General features: G+C 45.9%; 1 protein-coding gene across 2 annotated transcripts in view; it reads left to right on the top strand.

The window, feature by feature from the left end:
* The window catches only part of GYS2 (glycogen synthase 2), a 528,148-nt gene that overhangs the window by 368,356 nt on the left and 133,070 nt on the right, over nt 1-26,722 (top strand). For both annotated transcript variants that reach the window (XM_085652724.1, XM_085652725.1), the window contains 2 exons: nt 7,019-7,125; nt 21,028-21,087. In XM_085652724.1, coding sequence (XP_085508850.1) covers nt 7,019-7,125; nt 21,028-21,087 — 167 coding nt within the window. The remainder of the gene's footprint in view (nt 1-7,018; nt 7,126-21,027; nt 21,088-26,722) is intronic.

Below are 26,722 nucleotides of genomic sequence, written 5' to 3'. Positions count from 1 at the left end.
AGCCTTAGGGACGGCACTCATCTTTGTGGGATTTGGCTTGAAAAGGGAACTATCGATTTTCAGCTCAAAATGCCCTGCGAGCGGCAGATTGACACACAACTGAGAAGCAATGACGTCCGTAGTCACGTGATCGACCGGAATGGCCCCAAGAACAGGCTGCATGGTACCCTGACATCTCTCACTATAGAGCATTAGAAGATGTAAACATGTGCCATGTTTGTATAAAGATACTCTCTCCTCCCAGTTCATTGTTTAAGGAATCGTAAATCATCTTTGAATTATTGTTATAAGCATTTTCTCAGAGGTTTTATCACTGTTCAACATATGAGCAGGCTAAAGATACATCTATTCCAATACACAGAGAGCCACCAGGCGGCGCGCTCCGCCATCTCAGAGCACTCTGAGGCAAAGGGTGCCAGGAAAACACGCCCGTGTCTTTGGCCGCAGTGACGCTCGTGTGCGGGCTCTGCCGGGCAGTCACGGTCGGCAGGCAGCAAGGGATCTGGGAGGTCTTACGTTAGGATTGCTTGTTAAAGTGGAATTTAGTATTAGCAGTTAATACTTTAAAAAAACTAACAGTAGAAGTGAACGTATGCGCACAGTACTGTATAATGAGAAAAGCTACGGAAACGGCATTTTTCCAGTTAAAACCGAAAAACAGTTGTTTGAGGCGAGCTGCATTTGGTTGTATTTTTGAAACAGTAGCTCAGTGGGTTAATGTGCTATCTATCTATATCACTAATTAGAGCACCAACAGTCTCAACTAAGGGTATGCTGTTACCATGCATCATACATAGGAACGCCTGTTGTTTTCTATGCTGAGGAACGCAGAGAGCTTTCATTGATTGTGTGTGTTTATATATTCAGATTTGCAGAGTACATTATGCTGTTTGTTACCATTGTTTCTTTTTGTAGATCTTGGGTACGTGCACTATAATCTACAAGGGGTGACGCCTCTAGTGGGTCATGAGGACCCTTCACTATCTTAACACTTGTAATAAATAGCATATTGGCTTAGCATTGTTTCTCATGTATTCATTAAAAAAAAGTATCTAATCAAAACCAATACTCAAGATATTAATTTCGGGTAGTACGATAGAATGATATGAGAGGCCTGTGGCTATTTGGAGAGTTGTTCTCTGTGTAAAGTCATTGAAACATGCAGTTTGTGACTAGTAAATAGTGCCTTTCTGAGGCCAGTTCAATGCATGTGCAGTAACATGCATTTTGACCTTTGCACTGTAGTAATGCATAATTGAATGTGTATTTAGAACAGTTGCCTTAAATAACATGTGTTTATGAAATTAGTAAATTAATCTTTAGGTTGCCCTTTAACCATGGACGTGCTGTCATGGGCTATTTACACTCACCTGTAAGGGAACAGTGTGAGCATGAGTAATGTAGGTGGGCTCAGTGTTCTCTGCGTCTGTGTGATTCAGCGAGTAGGCCGTATTTCCTGCCCTCAGGCCATTGATTTCAGGCCAAGACAATTCTGCATCTTGTAAGGCTACATCCCCTCCCAGGCGGGGAGTTGCCTCCCCTCCCTTCGTCATTTTCCAACTGCGCCCCTTAGACCTTTATGGACAACTTGCTTGGTGCCAAAAAGGTCACAGTTTATTAAACACATAAACAATTATACAATTGTTTCTTCTGGTAATACATAACATTTGTGTTACTTCGCTTAATGATTAGCCATCGTGGCTCACTCAGTCCATTTCTGGTTGTTATCTGCTTCTCAGACAGATCACTTTCTGGACGGGGCCCCAATACCACGGCTGCTGTTGCCAAGGGGTTAGGTTTCAACTTGCTCCTGACTTGGTGGGTGTCATTCAGACTTGCCCGGGCCGCAAGTGCCGTCCCCCATGTCTTCAGTGCCACTTGGCCCCTCCCTGCTCTTCCGGGCCCCTGCCGTGTGGCATCCCAAGGACCCCATGTTAGCTTCCCATCTATCCAGCCTGCGGCTGAGTTCTGCCTCTCGCTCATTTGGTACCCCTGCCGTGAGGTATCCCAAGGGCCCTGCGGGAGCCTTCCATCTGCTCTCTGCGTGGCTACTGGCCACTGTTTGCTCCCTCAGTGTCCCTGCCGTGAGGCATCCCAAGGACACTGCATGAGCATTCCATCTACTTTTCTCAATTTCTCTACCTTTCCTATCCTTCTAGGTTATCTTCTGCCTACCTCCGACCCCCTGCGGCTGTGACTCCTGCTTTGCTCCCTTTCTCTGGAATGGGTGGGTGGGATTCTCTCTCTAACTGCCATCGGAGGGGATTGAATGCTTGAGGGGGCTGCCTGCCCCCTTCTTAAACCCCCCGCGGCTTACGGCCTGTTTCCCTGATTGGGGGAGGACGTGCTCACTTCGGGGCGACCAATTGCGGTCGCCCCTTTTTCCCGGGCTCGCACCCCTTGAGGGTTCCCACCTCCGGATGGCGTTTGGACCGGGCCACCATTGGGTCCACTTCCCCCTCCCCGGCCCGGGCTCCATCCGGTCAGAAAACTGGAAACTATTTACAATTCACAGTGGAGCATTTACCAGTCATATTATGATGCAGGCATTTCCTTTGTGCTTGAAGTAAATGAAAGGGTATATATAGGTGTGTGGTCGGGTAAAATTGTTTATCTTCATACAAATGTATCTCCCATTTTGGTTTGGCAAAAAAAAGGTTAATGGCAATACCAAACTTGTTTTTATGATGTGATGTTCATTTTCTGTTTGGCATTGCGGAATATTTTGTGACTGTGGACATGATTAACAATTGGGTGGTTAGGATACGACTTCTGGTTTGTGCAGAAAGTTTTTAATCTGAGGTGATTTCGTCTGAAATACTATAGTATGGTAAAGAAAATTCAATTGATAGATCATTCCCTGAGGGGATTATTCTTCGTCTACAAATCAGAGGGTTATTAATTACCATAAACCAGTGCCTGGACAGAGCAATTCTGTAAGGATACCTTTTAGTAAACCTGTCTTTGCTCTGTCCAAACAAGAGATCCCCTAAGAGTTGAAAAATAGTTTGTAATTTAAATTTGTAACAAAATATGCCTAATATGTAACACATACATTGAGAACCACAAGCGAGAGATAGGTAACTCAAAGTGGCCAAATGAGAGTTTCTAACATCTGCTAATCAAAAGTGGAATCTAATGCAGAAGGTAAGAATTGGGGTAGATGAAGGCAGAGAAATAAGCCACTGTTTCGCGACTGTTAATACCACTAATAAATCGCGACGGCCTCAATTTAATTGCGACTGTGCGTCAAAGTTTTTTATTCTTAAGGAAATTCCAAAGCAGTTTGTTAACGACTGCCTAGACACTGATTTCAAATTGGCTAATAAATGAGGTGCAGTAAAATCACACCTGATGTTTCCATTATCTGTGGGTAAAATTGCCTGTGGGATACATAAAATCAGTCAATTACAGATAAATCTGTCAATTTTGTACTTTGTATTGTATTGTATTGTATTGTATTGATTCTAGTTTATGAATGACAATATTTCAAAAGAGACTTTATTAATATAATGTTTGTAAAATTCAAATTCACTGTAACAATGCTAATCATCTAGCTAGTGAATCAGGGTAAGCCAGTCCATTCTGCTGCAACCATTACTAAAGTCAAACAGCTGCATGAGGCCTATAGTGTCAAATGGCCTATGGTGTCAAATGCAACAGACATCCAGAAGCATGGATGAAGCTGCATAGTTTTTGTAAAGGGCTACAAGAAATTAATGAGCAGTGTCTTACTCTCCAAATAAATAGACAATCAAGAAGTAGCCATAGTTTTCAGTACCTAAGTGATGAAGACTTCTCAGAGACAAATTTATGTTCAGAGTCTGCATTTATATTTGTTCAAATGTAAATAAGTAAGTAAACAATTTATAAAAGCGTGTGAATGTCAAACGGCATTTTGGTGCTTGCATCCTATGAGAAACAGTGAAAATGGGTCTACTTGGGAGTGAAAAAGCCATTTTTTTAACAGTTTCTTCAAATGTGTCCGATTGGGTTGACATCTCAAAAAAGAAGCACAGTGTTCCAAAGCTTACACTTCTGCCTTCCCATCCAGCCCTATTAATTCTTTGAATGGCCACTAATTTAGCAGCACTTAATCTGAGATAGTGAATAGGGACATGCCAGAAGAAGATTTTCTGAAAATAGAGACGGCCAGTCTTGTAAAGTATGTTATGTACCATACACGAAGTCTTGAATTTGACCTTCTCACAAACAGGCAGCCACAGAAGGCTAAAAATGCTCAGTGAAACAGGACTGAACTTAGGAATTTTTAGAAGCAGACGAGCTACCGCATTTTGCAAATGTTGGAGCTTAGATTGCAAGTGTTTCTGAATTCCCAGATACAACGCAGTGCAATAGTCAATTTTAGAAAGAACAAGAGCAACAATGACCATTTTTGAAGATCCGAAAGGATATAAGATAACACTTTTTTCAGGATCATCAGAAGATAAAAGCAGAAAGAGGTGACACAATTGATTTACTCAGAGAAACATAGCTGTCTATCAAATATCACTCCTAAGTTCTTAACCTTCTGAGCCGTAAATGCTAAAGGGCCCAGATTAGAAGTCCGCCAGGAGATGTTCCAGAATGAGATGTTATTTTCGAAAAACAGCACTTCCATTTTCTCAGAATTCAGCTTGAGACAGTTTTCCTGCATCCAAGTTACAATGTGTGACAGGCAGTTTTTCAACTTAGTGGCAACTTGGTGGATGTCAGATGAAATAGACACAACTATTTGTAGGAAACTGCAAAAATACCATTGGACCGGATAAGTTTAGCCAGAGGAGTGACATTGATGTTGAAAAGTGTGATGATCCCAGAAGCATTCCACAGGGAAGAGAAAAAGGATTAGAATTGAAATCCCCAAAGGCAACCATCTGTTCTCTGTTGATTAAAAAGGAGCTAAGGATGGAGATGGCTGAGCCTCTAATCCACATTCCCTCTAGCCGGTTCATAAGCAAAGAACGATTAACCATATCAAACGAGGTTGAGAGATCGAGAAGAATCAGCGCAGCCCTCCCTCCCTTGTCTACCAACGGTTGAATCTCCTCAGTAGCAGCAACTAAGGCTGATTCTTTACAGGGCTGAGGTCAAAAGCCATATTGTGATGGATCCAGAAGATTGTTGGTATCGAGAAAGGACATCATGTCCCCATTAATAGCCTTTTCCAATATTTTTGCAGGCAATGGTAGGCAAAGATATGGGCCAGTAGTTCTTAGTGTCACCTGGGTCAAAGAAGGGTTTTTCAGAAGAGGAAGCACCTATGCCTTTTTCCAAGCTACCGGAAAGTGGTTGGAAACAAAAATATTGTTTAAAAGTTCAGTAAAATGCACAGAGATAATGCTAGAGACCATTTGTAATACATAAGACAGGCAAGGATCCAAAGGAGAACCTGACTTAATAGTCTCCAGACATTTTACTACTCTTTCTTTAGTAACAGGAATGAAACTATCCAGGACATTAAGGGCCAAGTCAGCATTATCATGTGGTATAAACATTGCATGTTTGAGCATTAAAGACTGTATGCGGTGGTGCGACTATGTTGATAAATGATAGAAGGGGCTAGCTCAGGGAGGCATATATGCCTCTCATTCATATTATAGGTTTCTGTGAGCTCGATGATAATTTTTATAATAGATGAAAGAATCTATGGAATGTGTGGACTTTGAACCAGGGTGAATTGGAGTAGTATGGCTTGTCATATTGGTGTTGGCATTTTAATTTCACTGGATGTTTCTGCTAGACTTTATTATGTGTCATCTAATTTTGGCATACACTCTGTCTAAACTTGGTGAATCTCTCATAGCTTCTTGAAGATACCAGCTGGATAGAAATATGGCTCATGCACAAGCCACCAGGCTGTACCACAGAGACCGCACATGATCCTGAAGCTTCTGGTTGAAACTGTATCATGCTCAGTTTGATAGGCCGGCATGTTCAGTTTGCCCACTCTGGTGGCTCTCCTCAAAGTGACAGTGGTCAGTGTGGAAGATGAGAAGGGCATCCCAGTCAACAGCACAAGTAATAGGGAGGATCTAGAACTGGAGGTGGAGGTGAAAGGAGACTAGCTGAAAAAAGCAATGAGTGATCTCAGCCACTCACCCTCTCAGTCATCGCCCGTTCTTCCCAAATGAAGCTGATGCATAGAGGGAGAATTGATGAGAGTCTGAGAGGGGATACTTAGTCCCTTCTGTTATTCCTTCCAACCCAGAATTCACTCCCCCTTCTAATGTTTTTGCTAATAAAGATTAGCAAAAGAGAGGTGTGTGGGGGGATTACAGACACAAAAATAATGTAAAAATCAAGAGACCCCTTGGTGAAAGTGATAAAGGTAACAGAGCCATGGATGAGAGACTATACAAAGTACATAATTTAATTTATTTTTTTATTTATTTTGCGATTTCTAAAGCGCCTGGTGACCCGTAGGCATCCCCGCGCTATAAACTTGAAGAGATCCAGAGGAGGGGGAGAGGGAGTGAATTATTTGGGGAACAAGAGGGTTTTAAGTTTCCTGCGGAACGTAGTGAGGGAGGGTTCCAGACGTAGACTGAGAGGGAGTGAGTTCCATGCTATGGAGGCTTTGACCGAAAAGCGACGACCGCCGGTGCGAGCCTTCCTAAATTTGGGAACCGTGGCAAGATGACATAAATGCCATTGAAAGATAGACACAGAGACAGAAATGGCTTAGAGACACCTACCATCACCCAGTGAGGCAACTAAAGCAACATATTCTCCGAAACACTTGCTATTTGCCACATGCCAATGCTCCTACGAGCACTGCTGACTCCCACAGTAGTAATGAGTGGGATCAGGTACAATTATCTTAGTAACGTTATGAGAAGTAGGAAATTCGGTAATTGCTCTACCTTGATACACCCAATTCACCTCAAATATTCAGTACATACTGCTGTTTGCCATGATTTACTAATAATATTGAGCACTGACCCAATCTAATTTTAAGCTCTGCAAAAAAATGTTTTCTGATAATGCATTTTCTTTTGTTTCGTTCCCTTTGCAGGTTCACAAAAGTGACGTCACTGTTGTTGTGTTTTTCATAATGCCAACAAAGACAAATAATTTCAATGTGGAGACTTTAAAGGGACAAGCAGTGCGAAAACAGCTTTGGTAATAGTTATTCTCTTTATAGGAACTTGTAAATCGCCAACACACTCAAAAATAGAGAATTTGTTTTAAATATGCGAATTTGGTGTGTGTGTAATAGATTGCTTTTCGATCCATGCAGGTATAGAGTTAAATCGTGTCAAGGAGCTGTACATTTGTAGTTAGTTTATATCATGAGTAATAAAGGAATAAGAAATCTAGGTTGTGTAGAAAGGATAATTAAGTGTGAGCAAAAGCTTCCTGTGCTAATTATATATATTTTGGGAATTCCTCTAACCTGAGTTCAACAGTTCTCACTGATTTTTTACCTTAAGTGGCAGATTAGCCATCTCCAAACAACGAGTCAGTTTGTAACTTCCACTTACGTCATAAAACTGTTTTCATTTTGTCACCAAAAAGCATATTTGCATCCAAAACTGACTTTCCTTTTCTGTTTGGGACCATTTATCAGCGTCATTGCTTTGTGTCGCACGGTTATATTCATAGTGAAAGCCATATGAATTCTATGTTATTCGTTAGAATTAATAGTGAATATTAATAATATTTATCCTACATTTATTAAATATACGTTACATGTGTACTACAATGTAAGTGGAATCAATGAGCCCTTTGTGAGAACACTGTTTAGAGTATGGAGCTATATTTGGATGACTTTCTTTCTATGATGGAAACCAAATCAAGAAGAATGACTTAAAACTGAAGGTTGAATCTAGCGATGGGTGCAGTTGGAACTAGCGGTAATGACACTTAATTGCATGCAATGCGAATCCGCCATTTAGCACTAGATTGTGGCATAGAATGTGTCCTGGTCTTCTTTTCTGACAAGAGAACGCATTTCGCGCTAAAAAAAAAGTGCATTAAAAAAAAAGCACAACAGCCACTTGCGTTTTGTTGTTTCTATGCCTGGTACATTTTTACTGTGAAGTGGCAAGATGGCCTAATTTTGGGCATTTTGAGTAACAAGTTTAACACCAAATTCCCTTAATTATTAAAATTACTCCAGCAAATTTCATATTTTACCCAGGCCTAGTTGGAACCATTGAATCCAGCCTCTTTAGCAGACTGCACTCATTTAAACACGAATCAGCCAGCGAATTGTTAGACACTCCAGAGCCTTCTTTCGCAATGAATGGATAGTATTAATGTAAAATAAAAATAAAAAAACGCTTTCTTAGGAGATATTGGCTCTGAGAGCAGTAGTGTTACGCTGCTCTGCACAGCAGTGCAAATAGCAAATAATAAAGCCGGCTCCCCTTCACTGTAGAGGAATGATACCAGTGCTATGGTGAGCTTTCCTATCAGCTCATTTCTTCACTAGACTATACATATACAAAATAACATACACAAAAATCCATCTTCTCAGCCCCAACCTCATGAATCGAACAGTATCAAAAATAAGTTTATGGTTTCCAAGTTGATGTGGCAAGGGTAAAAGCATGTATTTTTTTCAAGTTCATAAAGTTCCTTTCTTTCAGGGCTATTAATGTTATAGCGTATGATGAGGTTCAGAATGAGACCGGATTGTTGTTCACAAAAACATTATCCCATCTTGGAAAACATTTCTTGCGGTGTCTCTTATGATTTCATATGGCTCATTATGTATACCTTCTTCCACCATTTAAAAATGATGGCTGGGTTTTCATCTTTTATTGTTTTGCTATTAATAATCTTGCATTTGCATTGGTGTAGAGAGTTAATACATCTGTATGAACACTCGGTAAAGTTGGGCTCAGTTCACATCTTAATTTGTTTGATGTTATATTGCTCAGTCTTTGGAAGCTGGGGATCCAAATGTCATTCAGTGTTGAGCAAGTGACAGACATATGTGATGAATCAGCGGTCTGAGAAGATTTGGTACTTTAATTTTGTTGAGATAGCTAGCAATATCTGTGCCATTATAACAAGTATTCTTCTGATAAACATCTGAGTAATATTCCTCAAATATCGACAGGTTATTTGAAAATCTATAAATGATTTTGCCGTGTTTATTTTTAAAGGAGTATACTTTCTGTATTCCTAATGTCAGCTGATATAAGCAAGTGAATTCCCAGACGTCTACCCTGTCTCGATTTCCTTGCATTTATTCTCTAGTGACTTCCAATTGTTCCTTATAATTTGAAGTGCTTTAATACTTCTGCATACGATTTCAATAGTATTATGAATTACAGCAGCATTGAGAAGCTTTGTGTTAACCTGTGTACTGTTTCTCTTAACTAAAGGTCTTAGCTCTCTCAGTTTCTCTTCCCCGCACAGTGAAGCTTTTGATTCTTGAGATAAAAAAGCTTTTATGATTCCCATGATTTATACATTTTTCAGATGTCCAGATCATCTTCATTGAGGGACTGCCCATATTAAAGTTAGACTATTCTGATACTTCTTTCTTCGGGTGGTTAATGAAATCTCTATTTAGAAGATGTCTGGGAAATGACATGTTTTTCTTAGCTATACAAGTATACAAAAAGGTGATGGATGGAATGCTTGAATTAATCTCAGCCACTGGTAATTACTCAAGGCTGCATCCCAGTCCATCATTATTTTGCACACCTTGCCACCTGTTTGGACCCAGCCATATGAAAATCAGTGTTGACCCTGCTCCAATACTAACAGTCCAACCCAAACTGCCAGGCCAGGTCCTCTCTGAACCAAAATACAAGCAACCCAGGAACTGATTGCGCCCTATTTAGGGCTAATCATCCAGGGCTGGCTTGATTTCTGTGACACGGGACCCACATCTGGGCATACCCGTCCCACTTATGACAACACCCTAAAGTATACAAAAAAGCGATGGATGGACTGCATGAATTAATCTCAGCACTGGTAATTACTCAGGGCTGCAGCCCACTCCATTGTTATTTTGCGCCCCATGCCACCTCAATTTGGACCCAGCCATATGCAAATCAGTCTTGACCCTGCTCCAAACTGCCTGGCCTGGTCCTGCCTGAACTGGAATACTAGCAACCCAGGGCCAGTTTTGCCTCAGATAAGGCTTATCAGCCAGACATAGCTTGATTCTAAGGGAACAGTGTGCATGGGACCCACATCTGGGCATACCAGTCCTGTTAGATCTGGGGGTCTCTAGTTGGCAGGGTTGGTACCACTGTCCAAGTAGGGACCCTTGCTTCTAGTCAGGGAAAGGGGGATACACTATTAAGATAACCCCTGCTCACCCTCTAGGTAGCTTGGCCTGAGCAGTCTAGGCTATCAAAGGCAATGTGTAAAGTATTTGTACCAACACTCACAGTAACCCAGTGAAAACACCACAGATTTACTCCACACCAGTTTTAGAAAAATAATGTATCTTTACTAAAAACTTCACAAGACCAAATACTACAGACAAACCAACATATTGTTCAAAAGGTTACTTTAAAGATAGTTCAAGAGTTTGCAGAAAGTACTCCAGGATGTCAAAATCAGTGTCCTGCACAATGCGACTCTCAATGCACAAAATGCGACACTCTCGTGCCCAACAGTACCTGTAGTTGCGATAAGGTTCCCAAAAGCTATAACAAGGAAGATGGCAAAGGCGATGCGATGCTCCTGAGATCCTGGGGAGGCTTTGCAGCAGCCCTGCTTCACGCAGCAGAGGTGGATGCGCCGGCTCCGATCTGTAGGGGGAGGATGCGATACCTTTGGCTTTCGTTGCGTAGGTTTCTTGGGGGGAAGCTTCACGCACAGGTTCGATGCGACACTCTTCGATGTGGTGCGATGCGTGGCGCAGCGTTGCCTTCCAGCGCCGCAACTCTCGATGCGCCACGGAACGGGACTCTGCGTCGACGCACGCAGCGATTGGAGACTTTTCACGCACCGGCAGTGGTGCGGCCCGCAAACTGGTTCTGCGACGACCCTCACAGCGTCAGGAATCTTCTCGCACCGGGACGATGCTCGACGCACTCGGCGATGCGGGGACCCTGCATGTTGCGATGGTGCCGCGATGAAATTTTCCTCGCACTCTCGTCTTGCGACACGCAATCGGATGATGCGTTGGGTACCAGTCACTCTTGTTCACGCTTCTGCTTCCCAGCTCCCAAAACACAGCAAAACGACCTCCTGAGGCCCCAAGACTGGGCAAACACTCCAAGGCAGGTCAGAACTCTCTCAGCAGAGTTCCAGGGGAGCTGGTGGTGAAGTCCTTTTGTTCCTGGGACTTCTTAACAGGGAGCCAGCTCTTCTCAGGCCCTTGGAGATCAGAATCAAAAGAAGGGGACACAGCAAAGTCCTTCCCCTCTCCTTGGCAGCAAAGCAAAACAGCAAGCAGGCAGTCTTCTCCTCTTCAGTCCTTTTCAGCTTTCTCCTTGGCAGAGGTTTCTTCTTAGTTCCAAAGTGATCTAAAGTTTTAGGTGTCTGGGGTCCTCTTCTTATACCCCTCCAAGTCTTTGTCTCTCTTTGTTCCAGTGGGGGGATTCCCCTGCTCAAACCGGTTCCTGGGTGTGCTCTGCTCTGGAGCACCTGGTTCCTTTCAGAGTGAGGGGCAGGGTCGTTAGACGCTCAGCAGGAGGTGGAGCCTTCTTTGTGCCAGCAGAGGCAGAGTCCTCAGCCTGGCCAGCAGGGGGTGGAGCCAGCTTTGTGTTTGGCAGGAACAGCCCTATTCAAACCCAGGGACTACTCCTCCCACCCATCTAAAGCAGATCTCCCTATTCACCCTGCTGCTGACTCATCCAGGCTCCTGGAGCCACCTGGCCCATCACATGACACCCTTCAGCCAACCAGCCCACAGGCACACAGGAAGGTTAAACAGGAGAATAGCTACTTTCTAAAAAGTGCTATTCTCACACAGTGAATTTAAAAACCATCTTGCTAAAAAGATGTATAATTAAATTCTGAACACAGAGATACCAAACTTGGATTTTCTATCTTGCCCTTATGGGAAGATAGGCATGTAAACAGCCTTCCCCATTCTATCCTATGGGCAAGATAGCCTCTCAGCAGTGAAAAACGAAAATGGCTGTAATTCACTACCAGGGCATGTTACACACCTCAGTACATGCCCTACCTTTCAGATACACTGCACCCAGCCCAGGGGGGTACCTAGGGCCACCATAGGGATGCCTTACATGTACAGAAAGGGAAGGATAAGGCCTGGTCAGTGGGTGCACTGGCCAGGTCGACATGGCAGTCCTGGACTGCACATAGGCACTGCAAGCAGGCCTAAGACATCATTTTAGCGCTACTCCTGTGGGTGGCACAATCAGTGCTGCAGCCCACTAGTAGCATTTGAATCACCAGCCCTGGCACACGCAGTGCACTTTACTAGGGGCTAACAGGTGAAACAAACATACCAATCATGGATAACCAATCAATACAACAATTTACCAAGGGAGCACTTGCACTTTGACACTGATCAGCAGTGGCAAAGTGCCCAAAGCATCTAAACCAGCAAAATCGAAATCCAGCATAGCATCAAAAATACAGGAGGTAGAGGCAAAAAGTCAGGGGTAGCCACGCCAAAGATGCCAGGTCTAACACGTGTCCCCTCCAGCTGAAAGTGGGGAGAACTACCCACCCTCTTGGGAGTTCTCATCGCTAAGGCGGAAAAACCTGGACAGACCATCAGCGTTGGCGTGTTCTGTACCGGGGCGGTGTTCCACCGTAAAGTCCATCCCCTGTAGGGAAATGGACCACCTCAACAGCTTAGGATTCTCACCCCTCATCTGCATCAACCATCTGAGGGGCCTGTGGTCCGTCTGAACCCGGAAGTGAGTCCCAAACAAGGAGGGCCTCAGCTTCTTCAGCGCCCAGACCACAGCAAAAGCTTCCCTTTCAATTGCACTCCACCTCTGTTCCCTGGGAAGTAGCCTCCTACTAATGAAAGCTACAGGTTGGTCCAAGTCCTCATCATTTAGTTGTGAGAGCACCGCTCCCACTCCATGCTCAGAAGCGTCTGTCTGCACTATGAATTCCTTGGAGAAGTCAGGCGCCTTGAGTACAGGTGCTGTACACATGGCCTCCTTCAGGGCATCAAAAGCTTCTTGGCAGGCACTGGTTCAAATCACTTTCTTCGGTAACTTCTTGGAAGTTAGTTCTGTCAAGGGAGCAACAATGGTGCCATACCCCTTGACAAAACGGTGATAGTACCCGGTGAGTCCTAAGAAGGCTCTCACCGCTGTCTGGGTTTTGGGGGGTTCCCAAGCCCGGATGGTATCTATCTTGGCTTGTAGGGGCGCCACCTGGCCGCTTCCTACCTGGTGTCCCAAATACACCACCGAACCCTGCCCTATCTGGCACTTACTGGCCTTGATGGTGAGGCCTGCACTATGCAGAGCCTTCAACACTGCGCAGAGGTGTTGCAAGTGTTCTTCCCAAGTGGAGCTGAACACAGCAATGTCATCCAGATATGCGGCGCTGAATTGCTCCAGCCCGGACAGTACCTGGTTGACCAGTCTCTGGAATGTGGCAGGGGCGTTCTTCAACCCAAAGGGCATGACACGGAACTGGAAGTGCCCCTCTGGAGTTGAAAACGCAGACCTCTCCTTGGCCCCATCAGTTAAGGCAATCTGCCAGTACCCAGAAGTTAAGTCAAACGTACTGAGGTAGTTGGCAGCTCCCAACCGATCCACGAGCTCATCAGCTCTGGGGATGGGGTGTGCATCAGTCTTCGTGACCGCATTGAGCCCACGGTAGTCCACACAAAACCTAAGTTCTGGAGTGGCACCTGGCGCAGCAGCTTTCGGTACAAGTACCACTGGGCTAGCCCAGGGGCTGCTGGAGGGCTCAATCACCCCTAGCTCCAACATCTTAGAAACCTCCTTCTTGATGCTGGCCCTGACCTTGTCAGCCACCCGGTAAAACTTCTGTTTCACAGGCATGCTATCTCCCGTGTCCACGTCATGGACACACCAGTTGGTGATACCGGGGGTCAGGGAGAACAGAGATGCAAACTGACCCAACACATGGCGACAGTCCCTCTGCTGTTCTGGGGTCAGGGTGGGCGAGAGGACCACTCCATCCACTGACCCATCTTGCTCCTTAGCTGCCAGGAGGTCAGGAAGAGGATCGCTATCCTCCTCCATCCCTGCATCTGTAGCAAGTAGCATTGTTATTTCAGACCTCTCAAAATGGGGTTTGAGGCGGTTCACGTGTTGGACCCTCATGGGGTTCCTGGGAGATCGCAAGTTGACCAGGTAGGTCACCTCACTCTTGCGCTCCACCACCTCACATGGCCCAGTCCACTTGTCCTGGAGCGCGCAAGGCTCCACTGGCGCCATCACCCACACCATCTGCCCAGGTTGAAATTCCATCAGAGTGGTATGCTGGTCATACCACCTCTTCATCTCATCCTGGCTGGCTTCCAGGTTCGCCTGAGCGAGGGCCCGGAAGCGCTGTGTCTGGTTGCGGATGGCCAGCACATAGCTGAACACATCCTGAGGGGTTTTCCCCGGGGATTTCTCCCAACCCTCCTTCACCAGACTGAGAGGTCCTCTAACAGGGTGCCCGTACAAAAGCTCAAAGGGACTGAACCCTAGAGACTTTTGTGGTACCTCCCTGTAGGCAAATAATAGGCATGGCAAAAAGACGTCCCACTTCCGTCTCATGGGCTCTGTCAGCCCCATGATCATGCCTTTCAGGGTCCGGTTGAACCTTTCAACCAACCCATTTCCTTGAGGGTGGTAAGGAGTGGTGAACTTATAAGTTACCCCACACTCCTCCCACAGAGACTTCATATACCTGGAGATGAAGTTGGTACCCCGGTCAGATACCACCTCTTTGGGGAAACCCACACGGGAAAAGATCCCCATCAACGCACGGCCCACCACCGGGGCTGTGGTTGTCCTGAGAGGGATAGCCTCCGGGTACCGGGTGGCATGATCCACCAGGACCAGGATGAACCTGTTGCCTAAGGCGGTCCTGGGGTCCAGTGGCCCCACAATATCTATTCCCACCCGCTCGAAAGGGGTGCTCACTACCGGAAAAGGCTGGAGAGGGCCTTTGCATTTTCCTCCAGCCTTGCCACTTGCCTGGCAAGTCTGGCATGATTTACAAAAGGAAGCGACGTCCGTCTTCATCCCGGGCCAGTAAAAGTGGGTGGCAAGCCTTTGTCGGGTCTTGTCCTGCCCGAGATGTCCTGCAAGCGGCACGTCGTGAGCCAGACCCAGTAGGAAGTCTCTGAACCCTGCGGGTACCACCAGGGTACGTGATCCACTGGGCTCAGCAAACCTAGGCTCACTGTACAACAAGTCATTCTCCCAGTAGAGAAAAAAGTTCTTCGGATCAGCACCTGCTGCCTGGTCTGCAGCCTGGTGCCGCAGACCTTCAAGAGTAGGGCATGTCTTCTGCGCACGGCAGAACTCCTCTCTGGAGGGACCACCCTCTTGCTGCCAATGGGTCAGCTCAGGTATGTCTCCCAGCTCAGCGACCTGTTCCCCTGTAGGCTCCAGGGCATCCCCCGTAGGTTCTGCTCCTTCCTGGACCGTGGGAACAGCGGGGGTGGACGCACCACGCCCCTTGCCCTTCCTCTTTCTGGCAGGGACCGGGGCCACTGTTTCAGGCTCCAGGTCTGCTTCACAACCCTGTCTGGCTGCCATGGACCGGGTGGTCACACAGACCCACTCAGGCAAACCCAACATCTCCAAATGAGCCTGGCGTTCCACCTCCTTCCACGGGGAACTCTCCAGGTCATTACCTAGCAGACAGTCTACTGGCATGGATGGACTCACAACAACTTTGAGAGGACCTGAGACCCCCCCCCCCCCACTCAAAGGGAACATGTGCTACCTTGCAAAGGCGCACAGAGTTGTCAGCTGACACTACTGGGTGAAGTACGTCTGGAATGATCAGCTCCTCAGGGACCCACTGACACCTGACCGTAGTCACACTGGCTCCAGTGTCCCTGAGAGCCTCCACCCTCCTCCCATTGATGGTCACCCACTGCCTGTACTTCTTAGTGTTATCAGGGACAGGGGTTTCCTGGACCATCTCTGTGTCTCCTAAAGAGACAAGGGACATAACTGCTAAACCCTCCAAATCACTAGAAATTAAATCCCCCCCAAAAGCTACACTAACTATACCCGGTGTTGGAGCACCAGTGGGTGCCTGGGATTTCTTGGGACACACAGGAGACTTGTGACCCAATTCCTGACAGTGATAACACTTAATGGGACCCTTGTTATCCGACCTGCCCTTAGGGGGCCAGGTTGGTTTGGGTTTTGACTTGGGGGGCTGGGACTGGTTACCCTGGGAACTATTTTGGGGCCCTTGTGAGAACTCCTTTTGGTTACCCTTGTCCCCCCCACTCTTCTGCTGGGGACCCTGCCCACCTTTGGCAATGGTACCCACAATTCCTCTGTGGACCCTGGTACTGGTCCAGCGGTCCGCCTCCTTAGCAAGCTCAATGGGGTCCGTCAACTTGCTATCTAAAAGATGCTGGCGCAGCTCTGGAACACATAGACTACTCAAGTGCTCCCAACTAATTAAACGTAACAACCCCTTATAATCAGTTACCTTGCTGCCCTTCATCCAACCTTCCAGTGCCCGCGAGTACAGATTCACACACTCCATCCAAGTCTCAGACTCTTTCTTCTTGGAATTTCTAAACTGCAGTCTATACTGCTCTGGAGTAAGTCCATACCTGAGACATAGGGCCTCCTTCATATTGGGATAGGTCATGGCACCTGCTAATTCTAAGGGCTCTAGAGCACTCCTCCCAGAAGCCTCAAAATGTTTCCACAGGCCCGCCCCCCAATGCTGTTCTGGCACACCATTCATTCTTAATGCTATCTCATACGATGTAAACCAGGCATAGATATCTTCACTCCTATTGTAATTCTGTACTAAATCTTTGGGGATATATACTTTACCCCCCTGCACTGGCTGTGCGCTGCCACCATTTGAACCGGACTCCACCTGCTTGACCTTGATGTCCAGTTCTCTCATGCTCACTTCATGAGCCAGAAGCAATTTCTTCTCCTCCAAGGCACGGGCATTCTTGCTCTCCTCCGCCGCCTTGTCTACTTCTGATTGCTTCATTTTCATTTTCATAATTTCCAATTCATGGTTTCTCACCCTTTGATTCTCCTCCAACTCCTCTGGAGTGAGCCCCCTACTGGAATGGGAGCTGCCAGCCCTTGAGACTGGTCTGCCCACAGGCAGATCTTGGGGAACAAAACCATCCTCTTCATTTGCATCACTTTCCTCTTGGGCCTCCCACCAGGCCTTCAGGACTCTTTGTAGCACATCCTTTCTAGCTCCGCTTTTAAAAGAGCAACCACGGTCTTTGCAGAATTGCTTGAGATCTTCAACTTTGTATGAATATAAATCCGCAATGGAAAACTCCAATTCTGCCCTCTCACTTGTTGCCACCTGAGACATGATGCTCTTGAAGAGTTACTCAAAAATAGAAAAATACAGTATGTGGTTGTCTATTGGTCTGCACTCCTAGTGATGTACACCAATTACTGTGGGTCAAGTACAAATACAAGTTCAATCCTCACCGCTGACCACCAATGTTAGATCTGGGGGTCTCTAGTTGGCAGGGTAGGTACCACTGTCCAAGTAGGGACCCTTGCTTCTAGTCAGGGAAAGGGGGATACACTATTAAGATAACCCCTGCTCACCCTCTAGGTAGCTTGGCCTGAGCAGTCTAGGCTATCAAAGGCAATGTGTAAAGTATTTGTACCAACACTCACAGTAACCCAGTGAAAACACCACAGATTTACTCCACACCAGTTTTAGAAAAATAATGTATCTTTACTAAAAACTTCACAAGACCAAATACTACAGACAAACCAACATATAATTCAAAAGTTTACTTTAAAGATAGTTCAAGAGTTTGCAGAAAGTACTCCAGGATGTCAAAATCAGTGTCCTGCACAATGCGACTCTCAATGCACAAAATGCGACACTCTCGTGCCCAACAGTACCTGTAGTTGCGATAAGGTTCCCAAAAGCTATAACAAGGAAGATGGCAAAGGCGATGCGATGCTCCTGAGATCCTGGGGAGGCTTTGCAGCAGCCCTGCTTCACGCAGCAGAGGTGGATGCGCTGGCTCCGATCTGTAGGGGGAGGATGCGATACCTTTGGCTTTCGTTGCGTAGGTTTCTTGGGGGGAAGCTTCACGCACAGGTTCGATGCGACACTCTTCGATGTGGTGCGATGCGTGGCGCAGCGTTGCCTTCCGGCGCCGCAACTCTCGATGCGCCACGGAACGGGACTCTGCGTCGACGCACGCAGCGATTGGAGACTTTTCACGCACCGGCAGTGGTGCGGCCCGCAAACTGGTTCTGCGACGACCCTCACAGCGTCAGGAATCTTCTCGCACCGGGACGATGCTCGACGCACTCGGCGATGCGGGGACCCTGCGTGTTGCGATGGTGCCGCGATGAAATTTTCCTCGCACTCTCGTCTTGCGACACGCAATCGGATGATGCGTTGGGTACCAGTCACTCTTGTTCACGCTTCTGCTTCCCAGCTCCCAAAACACAGCAAAACGACCTCCTGAGGCCCCAAGACTGGGCAAACACTCCAAAGCAGGTCAGAACTCTCTCAGCAGAGTTCCAGGGGAGCTGGTGGTGAAGTCCTTTTGTTCCTGGGACTTCTTAACAGGGAGCCAGCTCTTCTCAGGCCCTTGGAGATCAGAATCAAAAGAAGGGGACACAGCAAAGTCCTTCCCCTCTCCTTGGCAGCAAAGCAAAACAGCAAGCAGGCAGTCTTCTCCTCTTCAGTCCTTTTCAGCTTTCTCCTTGGCAGAGGTTTCTTCTTAGTTCCAAAGTGTACTAAAGTTTTAGGTGTCTGGGGTCCTCTTCTTATACCCCTCCAAGTCTTTGTCTCTCTTTGTTCCAGTGGGGGGATTCCCCTGCTCAAACCGGTTCCTGGGTGTGCTCTGCTCTGGAGCACCTGGTTCCTTTCAGAGTGAGGGGCAGGGTCGTTAGACGCTCAGCAGGAGGTGGAGCCTTCTTTGTGCCAGCAGAGGCAGAGTCCTCAGCCTGGCCAGCAGGGGGTGGAGCCAGCTTTGTGTTTGGCAGGGACAGCCCTATTCAAACCCAGGGACTACTCCTCCCACCCATCTAAAGCAGATCTCCCTATTCACCCTGCTGCTGACTCATCCAGGCTCCTGGAGCCACCTGGCCCATCACATGACACCCTTCAGCCAACCAGCCCACAGGCACACAGGAAGGTTAAACAGGAGAATAGCTACTTTCTAAAAAGTGCTATTCTCACACAGTGAATTTAAAAACCATCTTGCTAAAAAGATGTATAATTAAATTCTGAACACAGAGATACCAAACTTGGATTTTCTATCTTGCCCTTATGGGAAGATAGGCATGTAAACAGCCTTCCCCATTCTATCCTATGGGCAAGATAGCCTCTCAGCAGTGAAAAACGAAAATGGCTGTAATTCACTACCAGGGAATGTTACACACCTCAGTACATGCCCTACCTTTCAGATACACTGCACCCAGCCCAGGGGGGTACCTAGGGCCACCATAGGGATGCCTTACATGTACAGAAAGGGAAGGATAAGGCCTGGTCAGTGGGTGCACTGGCCAGGTCGACATGGCAGTCCTGGACTGCACATAGGCACTGCAAGCAGGCCTAAGACATCATTTTAGCGCTACTCCTGTGGGTGGCACAATCAGTGCTGCAGCCCACTAGTAGCATTTGAATCACCAGCCCTGGCACACGCAGTGCACTTTACTAGGGGCTAACAGGTGAAACAAATATACCAATCATGGATAACCAATCAATACAACAATTTACCAAGGGAGCACTTGCACTTTGACACTGATCAGCAGTGGCAAAGTGCCCAAAGCATCTAAACCAGCAAAATCGAAATCCAGCATAGCATCAAAAATACAGGAGGTAGAGGCAAAAAGTCAGGGGTAGCCACGCCAAAGATGCCAGGTCTAACAAGTCCCACTTAGGGCAACACACTAAAGAATACAAAATAGTGATGGATGAAATGCTTGAATTGGTCTCAACTACTGGAAATTACTCAGGCCACATCCTAGTCCACCATTATTTTGCACACAATGCCACCTATGTTTGTACCAAGCCACATGAAAATCAGCCTTGAACCTACTCCAGTGGGAAGAGTGCAGCCCAAACTCACCAGCGAGGTCCTTCTTGAACTGGAATTCAAGCAACCCTGAACCAGTTTCGCCTTAGTTAGGGCTCATCAGCCATGTATAGCTTGATTCCACTGACAAAATGTGTGCGGGGACCATGTCTGGCCATACCTGTCCCACTTAGGGCAATTCACTGAAGTATACAAAAAGTGATGGATGAAATGCTTGAATTGTTCTCAACCACTGGTAATTACTCGGGCCGCTTCCTAGTCTACCGTTATTTTACACACAATGCCACCTAAGTTTGGACCATGCCATATTTGAATCAGTCTTGACCTTGCTCCAGTGGAACAGTCCAGCCCAAACAGCTGGCCAGGTCCTCTCTGAACCGGATTACAAGCAACCGTACTGCAATGTTGAGGTTGTCAATATGCCCCATGGTGTATGCTGTGGTGTCTAAAGTTGTATTTGATTCTTTTATAATACCTTTAAAACGTTGCCTTACACCTTCCAAACATTCATATATTCAAAATAATGCTGCTGATGGATGAGAAAGGCAAGGAAAAATATTGCTTTAAACCCCTTGTTTTTTGCTTTTTAAAAAAAATATTACAACAGCTTAACAGGATTGTCTTGTCAAACATTCTGCATAGGTCTTGAACGATCAGTACCTGCAGAGCGTTGCCCCGAACACAACTGCTAACATTTTATGATATTTAGAGAATGTTTAGATTTAACTTGGACTCAAATTCTCACATCTTGGTTATTAAAAATTTGCTGTATTGTATGTAACATAACAATGTGAATAAAGTACCTGTAGAAGATACGTGCAATAATATTTTCTGCACCTTTCACACCAATTAGAAATTTTTAATGCATGATTTACGTACAAATATCTTGCTTGCAGGGATACTGCGCATTTGGTGAAAGAAAAGTTTGGGAAGAAGCTCTATGAAGCCCTCCTGAAGTAGGTATTGTGTGTTTTCAATGTAGACTCAAACCCTCCCACTGTCTCCTGCACTTGTATCCTCATGTCTATATATGTCAAATGGCAGACTTTCCAACTCTCTCTGTTATAGCCTTCATAATCTATTACGAGCATGGTGGTCTCCTCCCTTTTTACGCGTATCCTTAATTTCTCATTTGCATCAGTGTATCATTAATTTCCCCTCTGATGTCCACCCCCAACCTCTGAGGACAGGGTTCATCTATTGCAAAGTTAGAAGCTGTTTTTAGTTTCTGGAAATTTACCATTGGAACCTGCTTTCAAATTCTGCTTTATGAGATATCAAGTTTTCGATATTGAAACCCAGATCCAGAGAGCATTTGGTTCCTGTGTCGATAATTAAGATGTCACGTGTGCACATGCTGAGTGTGCTATGGTCTCAAGAACCTTGTCTGTTTCAGATTGGGTGTAGCTGTGTACGTCACTTATGATTACCAGGAGGGGTTCTACTACCCATAGGAAGCTCCTGGAACTCCTTGTCTACGGGGCGGTGATGTCAGCAGCAGAAACAATAAGCAAAACAGATTTTAAAAGACCTTTTGCTTAGTGTTCTTTCCATGTCTTATCCTTTTCCCTAGACTTCTAACAACAGAAACTAGGCTTTTGAGGGACTAAAGCAGAGAGAAAGGCCCCGTCAGACCCGGTTTGGGAAGCCGCAGGGCAGACTTGGTCAATTGCACCTCCACCGTAGTGGTTGAGGTCATTTGCCACTGGTATCCGGGATTCCGTCTTACTATGGCCTTGCAAACTGGCCTAAGTGCACGCTTTTGGCTGTAGACTTTCAGAGTAGGGAAGGTGAACAGCCAGTGGCTTCTCAGAGAGGCAGTGAGGAGGGCAGAATCTCAGAATGCAACAGTTAAACAACATGCACAGCGAATCGCTGTCCAGCCCGGTGCTTGTTTTTTAGTAAAAAGAAAGTACGTTAATATCAAAGCAGAATGAAATACTAAAGTATTAGGTAGGGGTTACATTTGCATGGTTAAGCAAACTAACCCTCATTCTCTCCTCAAAGTACTGCACTCTATGGTGTCTTCCTTCCCTAAATATGATTAGGCACAAATCCAAGTTCATTAAGCAGTTACACCAGTAACATGGAGGCCAGTTTGGACAGTTCTTAAGCTGCTCAGCTTGGCTGGCATTGGCATTGGCTGGCACATGTGTTGTCTCTCATAGTCAGCATTGCTTGACTGCAGTAGTGGATTCATCTTTGCCTTTCTCGGATCTCTTCACAGATCAGGGCAGCAGGGCGGACAGATTGGTGCTCATCATGAGTAGTTGTGGCCTGCGGGTATGGGCAGATATTCCGCCTCATCAGCGACAGCGCCGCTGGGATTATGCCACACATCAGCAGTGGCAGCAGCACCACCAGCCCTTCTGGCATTCAGCAGGGATACTAGATGGCATGTCGCTGATCGGATTAACACTTTTTTATTTAGGATGTTTACTGGTATGCACACTTTGGGAGAATGGGTGACACATCATGGCCCTGGTGACACTGCCTCTTGAAAATTGGCTTCTTCTTGGCACTTCTTGCACAGAAAGACAACTGGGCTTCTTCTCCTAGACAGTCTCTCCCCCTGCAGGACCAGGCAGTTTCCTTACCTCTCTGAGTGGACAGGTAAGCTTCTAGGCTTTAGGCAGATCCACAGCGTTTTTGAGCAAATTGTGCAGACTTCATGTGTTGTCCCTTCACCTCTGGGAGACTGACGGCCATGGAGGAACCAACCCTGGTCTCACAGAAGCTCTGTGGGTACTCTCCAGAGCAATCGTTCCTTAGTCAAGAAGAACTTGGAACTGAAAAAAGGGGGGTGGTTGGGGTCCCTCCTATTCCAGACAGGGGAAGTGGATCCATTGTCTACAGTCCTGGAACATGTTTTCTTTCGCATTTTATGGCTATAGTACAAACACTAAATCATCAAAAAATGGGGCATCACATTTTCCAAGGACCAGGGGTAATAAGATCATAAAGAACAGTATTACCCTAGGAATCATTCAGTCTGTGACTTAATACATTATCCAAAGGGCCAAAACTTTTCAACACAATTACATCAATGATCAATATTCTATATTTATGACAGTCACAATTATAGAAAGTTAAAACTATGTAGGTGCTCCAAGTGTTGGAGCAGTGTAAGTGCAAGTATGTATGCCAAACATATATTACACTGATGATATTTATAATAAATACAAAAGGTACTCGCCCATGGGACAAGAAGAATTTTAGAAACCCAACGATATAGACATTTGGGTTGTTGCAGTCCAACACTCGGTGATATGGGTGGAACCTAATAAGTCAATGTTTTGACACCTTAAAGCAAATCATATGGGACCTTCATCAGCACAGCAGGAGATGGTTGCAACCTGACACATTTTATCAATGCAGGGCCTTGCTTTGCTTAGAGTTTCAAGCTGGCACATTTTCAGTGAACCCGTAAAGCTTCATTCCTAGTCTGCACCAGATATGTGTGTCCATGATACATGGAAAAACATAGAAACAGACCAGATGAAACAGGTCAGATGCTACCATCTCTTGCTTTCCTGATGAAGGGACTGCCACTGGATGTTCTCTATCCCTTTTATGGAGTTGAACCAGCACCACTCCAACTTCTTTTTATAAGACCTCAGTCTGTACAATGAAGGGCTGCCCACAGTCAGTCACTTTTAACATAGGAGGATGGCATCAATCTTGCTCACTTCATTGGGTTCAGTAGTCTGCACAAAAGCAGAGCCTTACTAGTGCACCAACACTACTGGACTGGCCCAAGGAATACGTAAGTGCCCAGTCACTCCCAAGTCCAACATATTAGGAACCTCTGCTTTTATGGGCTCTTGAACCCGATCTGATATCCTATGGACATTGCTTTTCAGTGGTGGCAAGCAAACCACCGTCATGCACACCAACAGATATCACCCTTGAGGTCAGCTCTCTGCGCTCTTCTTGGTGAGTTGTATCCCTTCTAAAGAATCATCCTTATTCTCAATGTACAGTAAGCTAGGGACTGGTTCACTGTCTCGTCAACCTTCTCTATCATTAACAGAATGCTCACAATAATATCTTTCCAGACATATTGCTTCAGCTGGTTCACGTGAAACACTCTCTCTGGTTCCTGTGTAGCACCTGTGTCCACCATGTATTTTAGTTCAGTAATCTTCTGCATAGCTTTTTGTGGCCCACACCACTTACCCTCCAAATCAGTGGGACATTCACCACCAATACCTCCTGGCCCTTCTGGTTCCAGGTTAGCACTGCGTTCCGATCATACCCCTCCTTCATTAGCTCTTGACATTCTTGAAGGTTTTTCTTTGCCCGACTTGTATACTGCATCACCAGCTTCCTGTGGTGCACCTCATTCTTCTGGGGTGGCTCAGAAGTTCCTTCTCTTTTGTCTCAGACTACAGAGAGTGAGTAGGCAGTGCACTTGGTGCCCAAGCAGAAGCTTACAGTGACTAAACCCACCTCCTTTCTGTGGGATTTCTCCATAGGTTCTATGATTTAATTCTCATAATTCTCTTAAGAGTCTTGTTAAATCTCTCCACCAACTCATTGGTCTGCAGATGGTATGCTGTGTAGAAGTGGTAGGTCACACCAGACTGCTCCCACACCTTTCTCGTATAAGAGGAGATAAAGTTTGCACCCATGTCAGAAATCATAGCATTAGGAAATGCAACCCTTGAAAATACCTATAGTGTCCTGGCTTCAACCCTCGCATTTGTGCTCCTAAGAAGTATTCCCTTGGGATTCTTGGGGACATGTTTCACCAGAAACAAGTACTTGTTACAAACACTGAAGTTGACTAGAACTACAATGTCTATTCACACATACTCAAATTGAACACCAACAATTGGCAGAGGCACTAACAGTGCCTTGGTCTTACCTATGGAGTTGCCACTCAAATTGCAAGCAGAACAGGTTCTGCTAAACCTCTCTGTGTCTCTGAACATCACTGACCAGTAGGGGTTTTCTAATGCCGAAGTGTCCTGCTAAGGGCACTTTGTGGGCCAGTGCCAACAACATCTTTGTATCTGCAAGGGGAACCACTGGCCCTAGCTATTACCTGCCTCGTGATTGACAGGTTTAACTGTACAGTAAACAACCCTACTAGTGACATAATGCTTTCAAGGCATTCCCTTGCTGACTAGTTGGTCACTCACTCCCAAATTCCCACACGTATAGTGCACACAATCTGTGCCTGGTGGGTTTCTCCCGTGCAAATCCCCCAACAGCTAACAAACCTTGTAGATGTGGCAGTGACTCGGACAAGAACACCTGGTCCCCTGTGTGTGCCTAGTCCTCCTCTCCTTCTGATGCAGGCATAACATGCATTATGGCCTGTGCCTGCTCAGAATTTTCCCTGATCTGCTTATTATCCTACTCTGGTATGAGAAATCTTGGATTGTCCCCGTCTCTCTCTGACTGATGTGTAGCCTGTTACTGGTCAGCACAGTTGATGTAGGTCTGTGATCCTAGTACTGAACCTGAGTTAATCAAATAATTTCTCAAGAGCACTTTGCTTCTCTCTTACCCCCACATCAATCATAATCAACTTGCTGCTGATCTTAATCTCAACATGGAAAATCAGGTACTCCTTGTCACCACCATGATCTACCAAATCTATACCATTGATACCAGGGATTATCTCTTTGATTTGATATCTCATTTGAGATACATTCTCTCAACCATAGTTCTGTAACCACCTGCATCACTCAGGGCAGGAGCCTTCCTCCCATTTATGACTGATTCCGATACAAGTTCTATGGTATTTCGATGGATGTGCTTTAGAGCATCTTGGTCCCTTACCAAATGTCCAATGCGATTAAGGTAAGTGCTACTAATAGCACAATAACACCACAATATAAATACTAGATGCAGTTGGTTTAGGACCTTCCAAAGATAGTCTTTTTGATAGTCTTTGTGATAGCAATAACAAGTAAGCACTAAAGAAGCCTTTCTTACCGCCTGTGCTCTTTTTTTTCTGGCTTGTAACCCAGAGGCGATGTGTAAAGCGTTTGCGCAACACACTCACACAGCAGTGACACACTAGGCACACCACAAAATAAACTCCACACAAGGTTATATAAAAATAGCCTTTGTATTACTCATAACACACATTAGAGCATAATCACATAGGTACACTGTGCAACCTGGCACTAGGTATGACTTAAATTACAGGGCCAATCGGGCCACTGTCATCACCATTAGAACACACAAGTAGTGACAATAAAACAACCAGTATCTACTGGCAAGAGGCACTTAGCATAAATGCATTATGCATAAATCATGAGGCATGAGGCATAAACATCATAGCGTACATCCTAAATCAATAGTGTGCCACAGTAACACTAATGAGGTGAACACATCCCCTCAGGGCCTTCATAGGCATAATCATAATGCACCATGTGCCACCATGTCCCTGGAAGCTCACTGGCCCCCAACCAGCAGTCCCAGCGCCTCTGTGCTCACCACCTGGGCTGCGTGGTAGTCCACAGTGGTTCTTTCCCACTTGGAGACTAGTAGTACTACTCATCTTCTTTAGTAGGGAGGGGGGCCTCCGTCGAGGTCACCCCAAATTATTACGACCCTTAACCAGGCCTCGGT

Source organism: Triturus cristatus, chromosome 4_1 (assembly GCF_964204655.1).
Source record: "Triturus cristatus chromosome 4_1, aTriCri1.1, whole genome shotgun sequence".
Lineage (NCBI taxonomy): Eukaryota > Metazoa > Chordata > Amphibia > Caudata > Salamandridae > Triturus > Triturus cristatus.
Note: the sequence above shows the minus strand (reverse complement) of the source record. Positions and strands in the feature narration are given on the sequence as shown.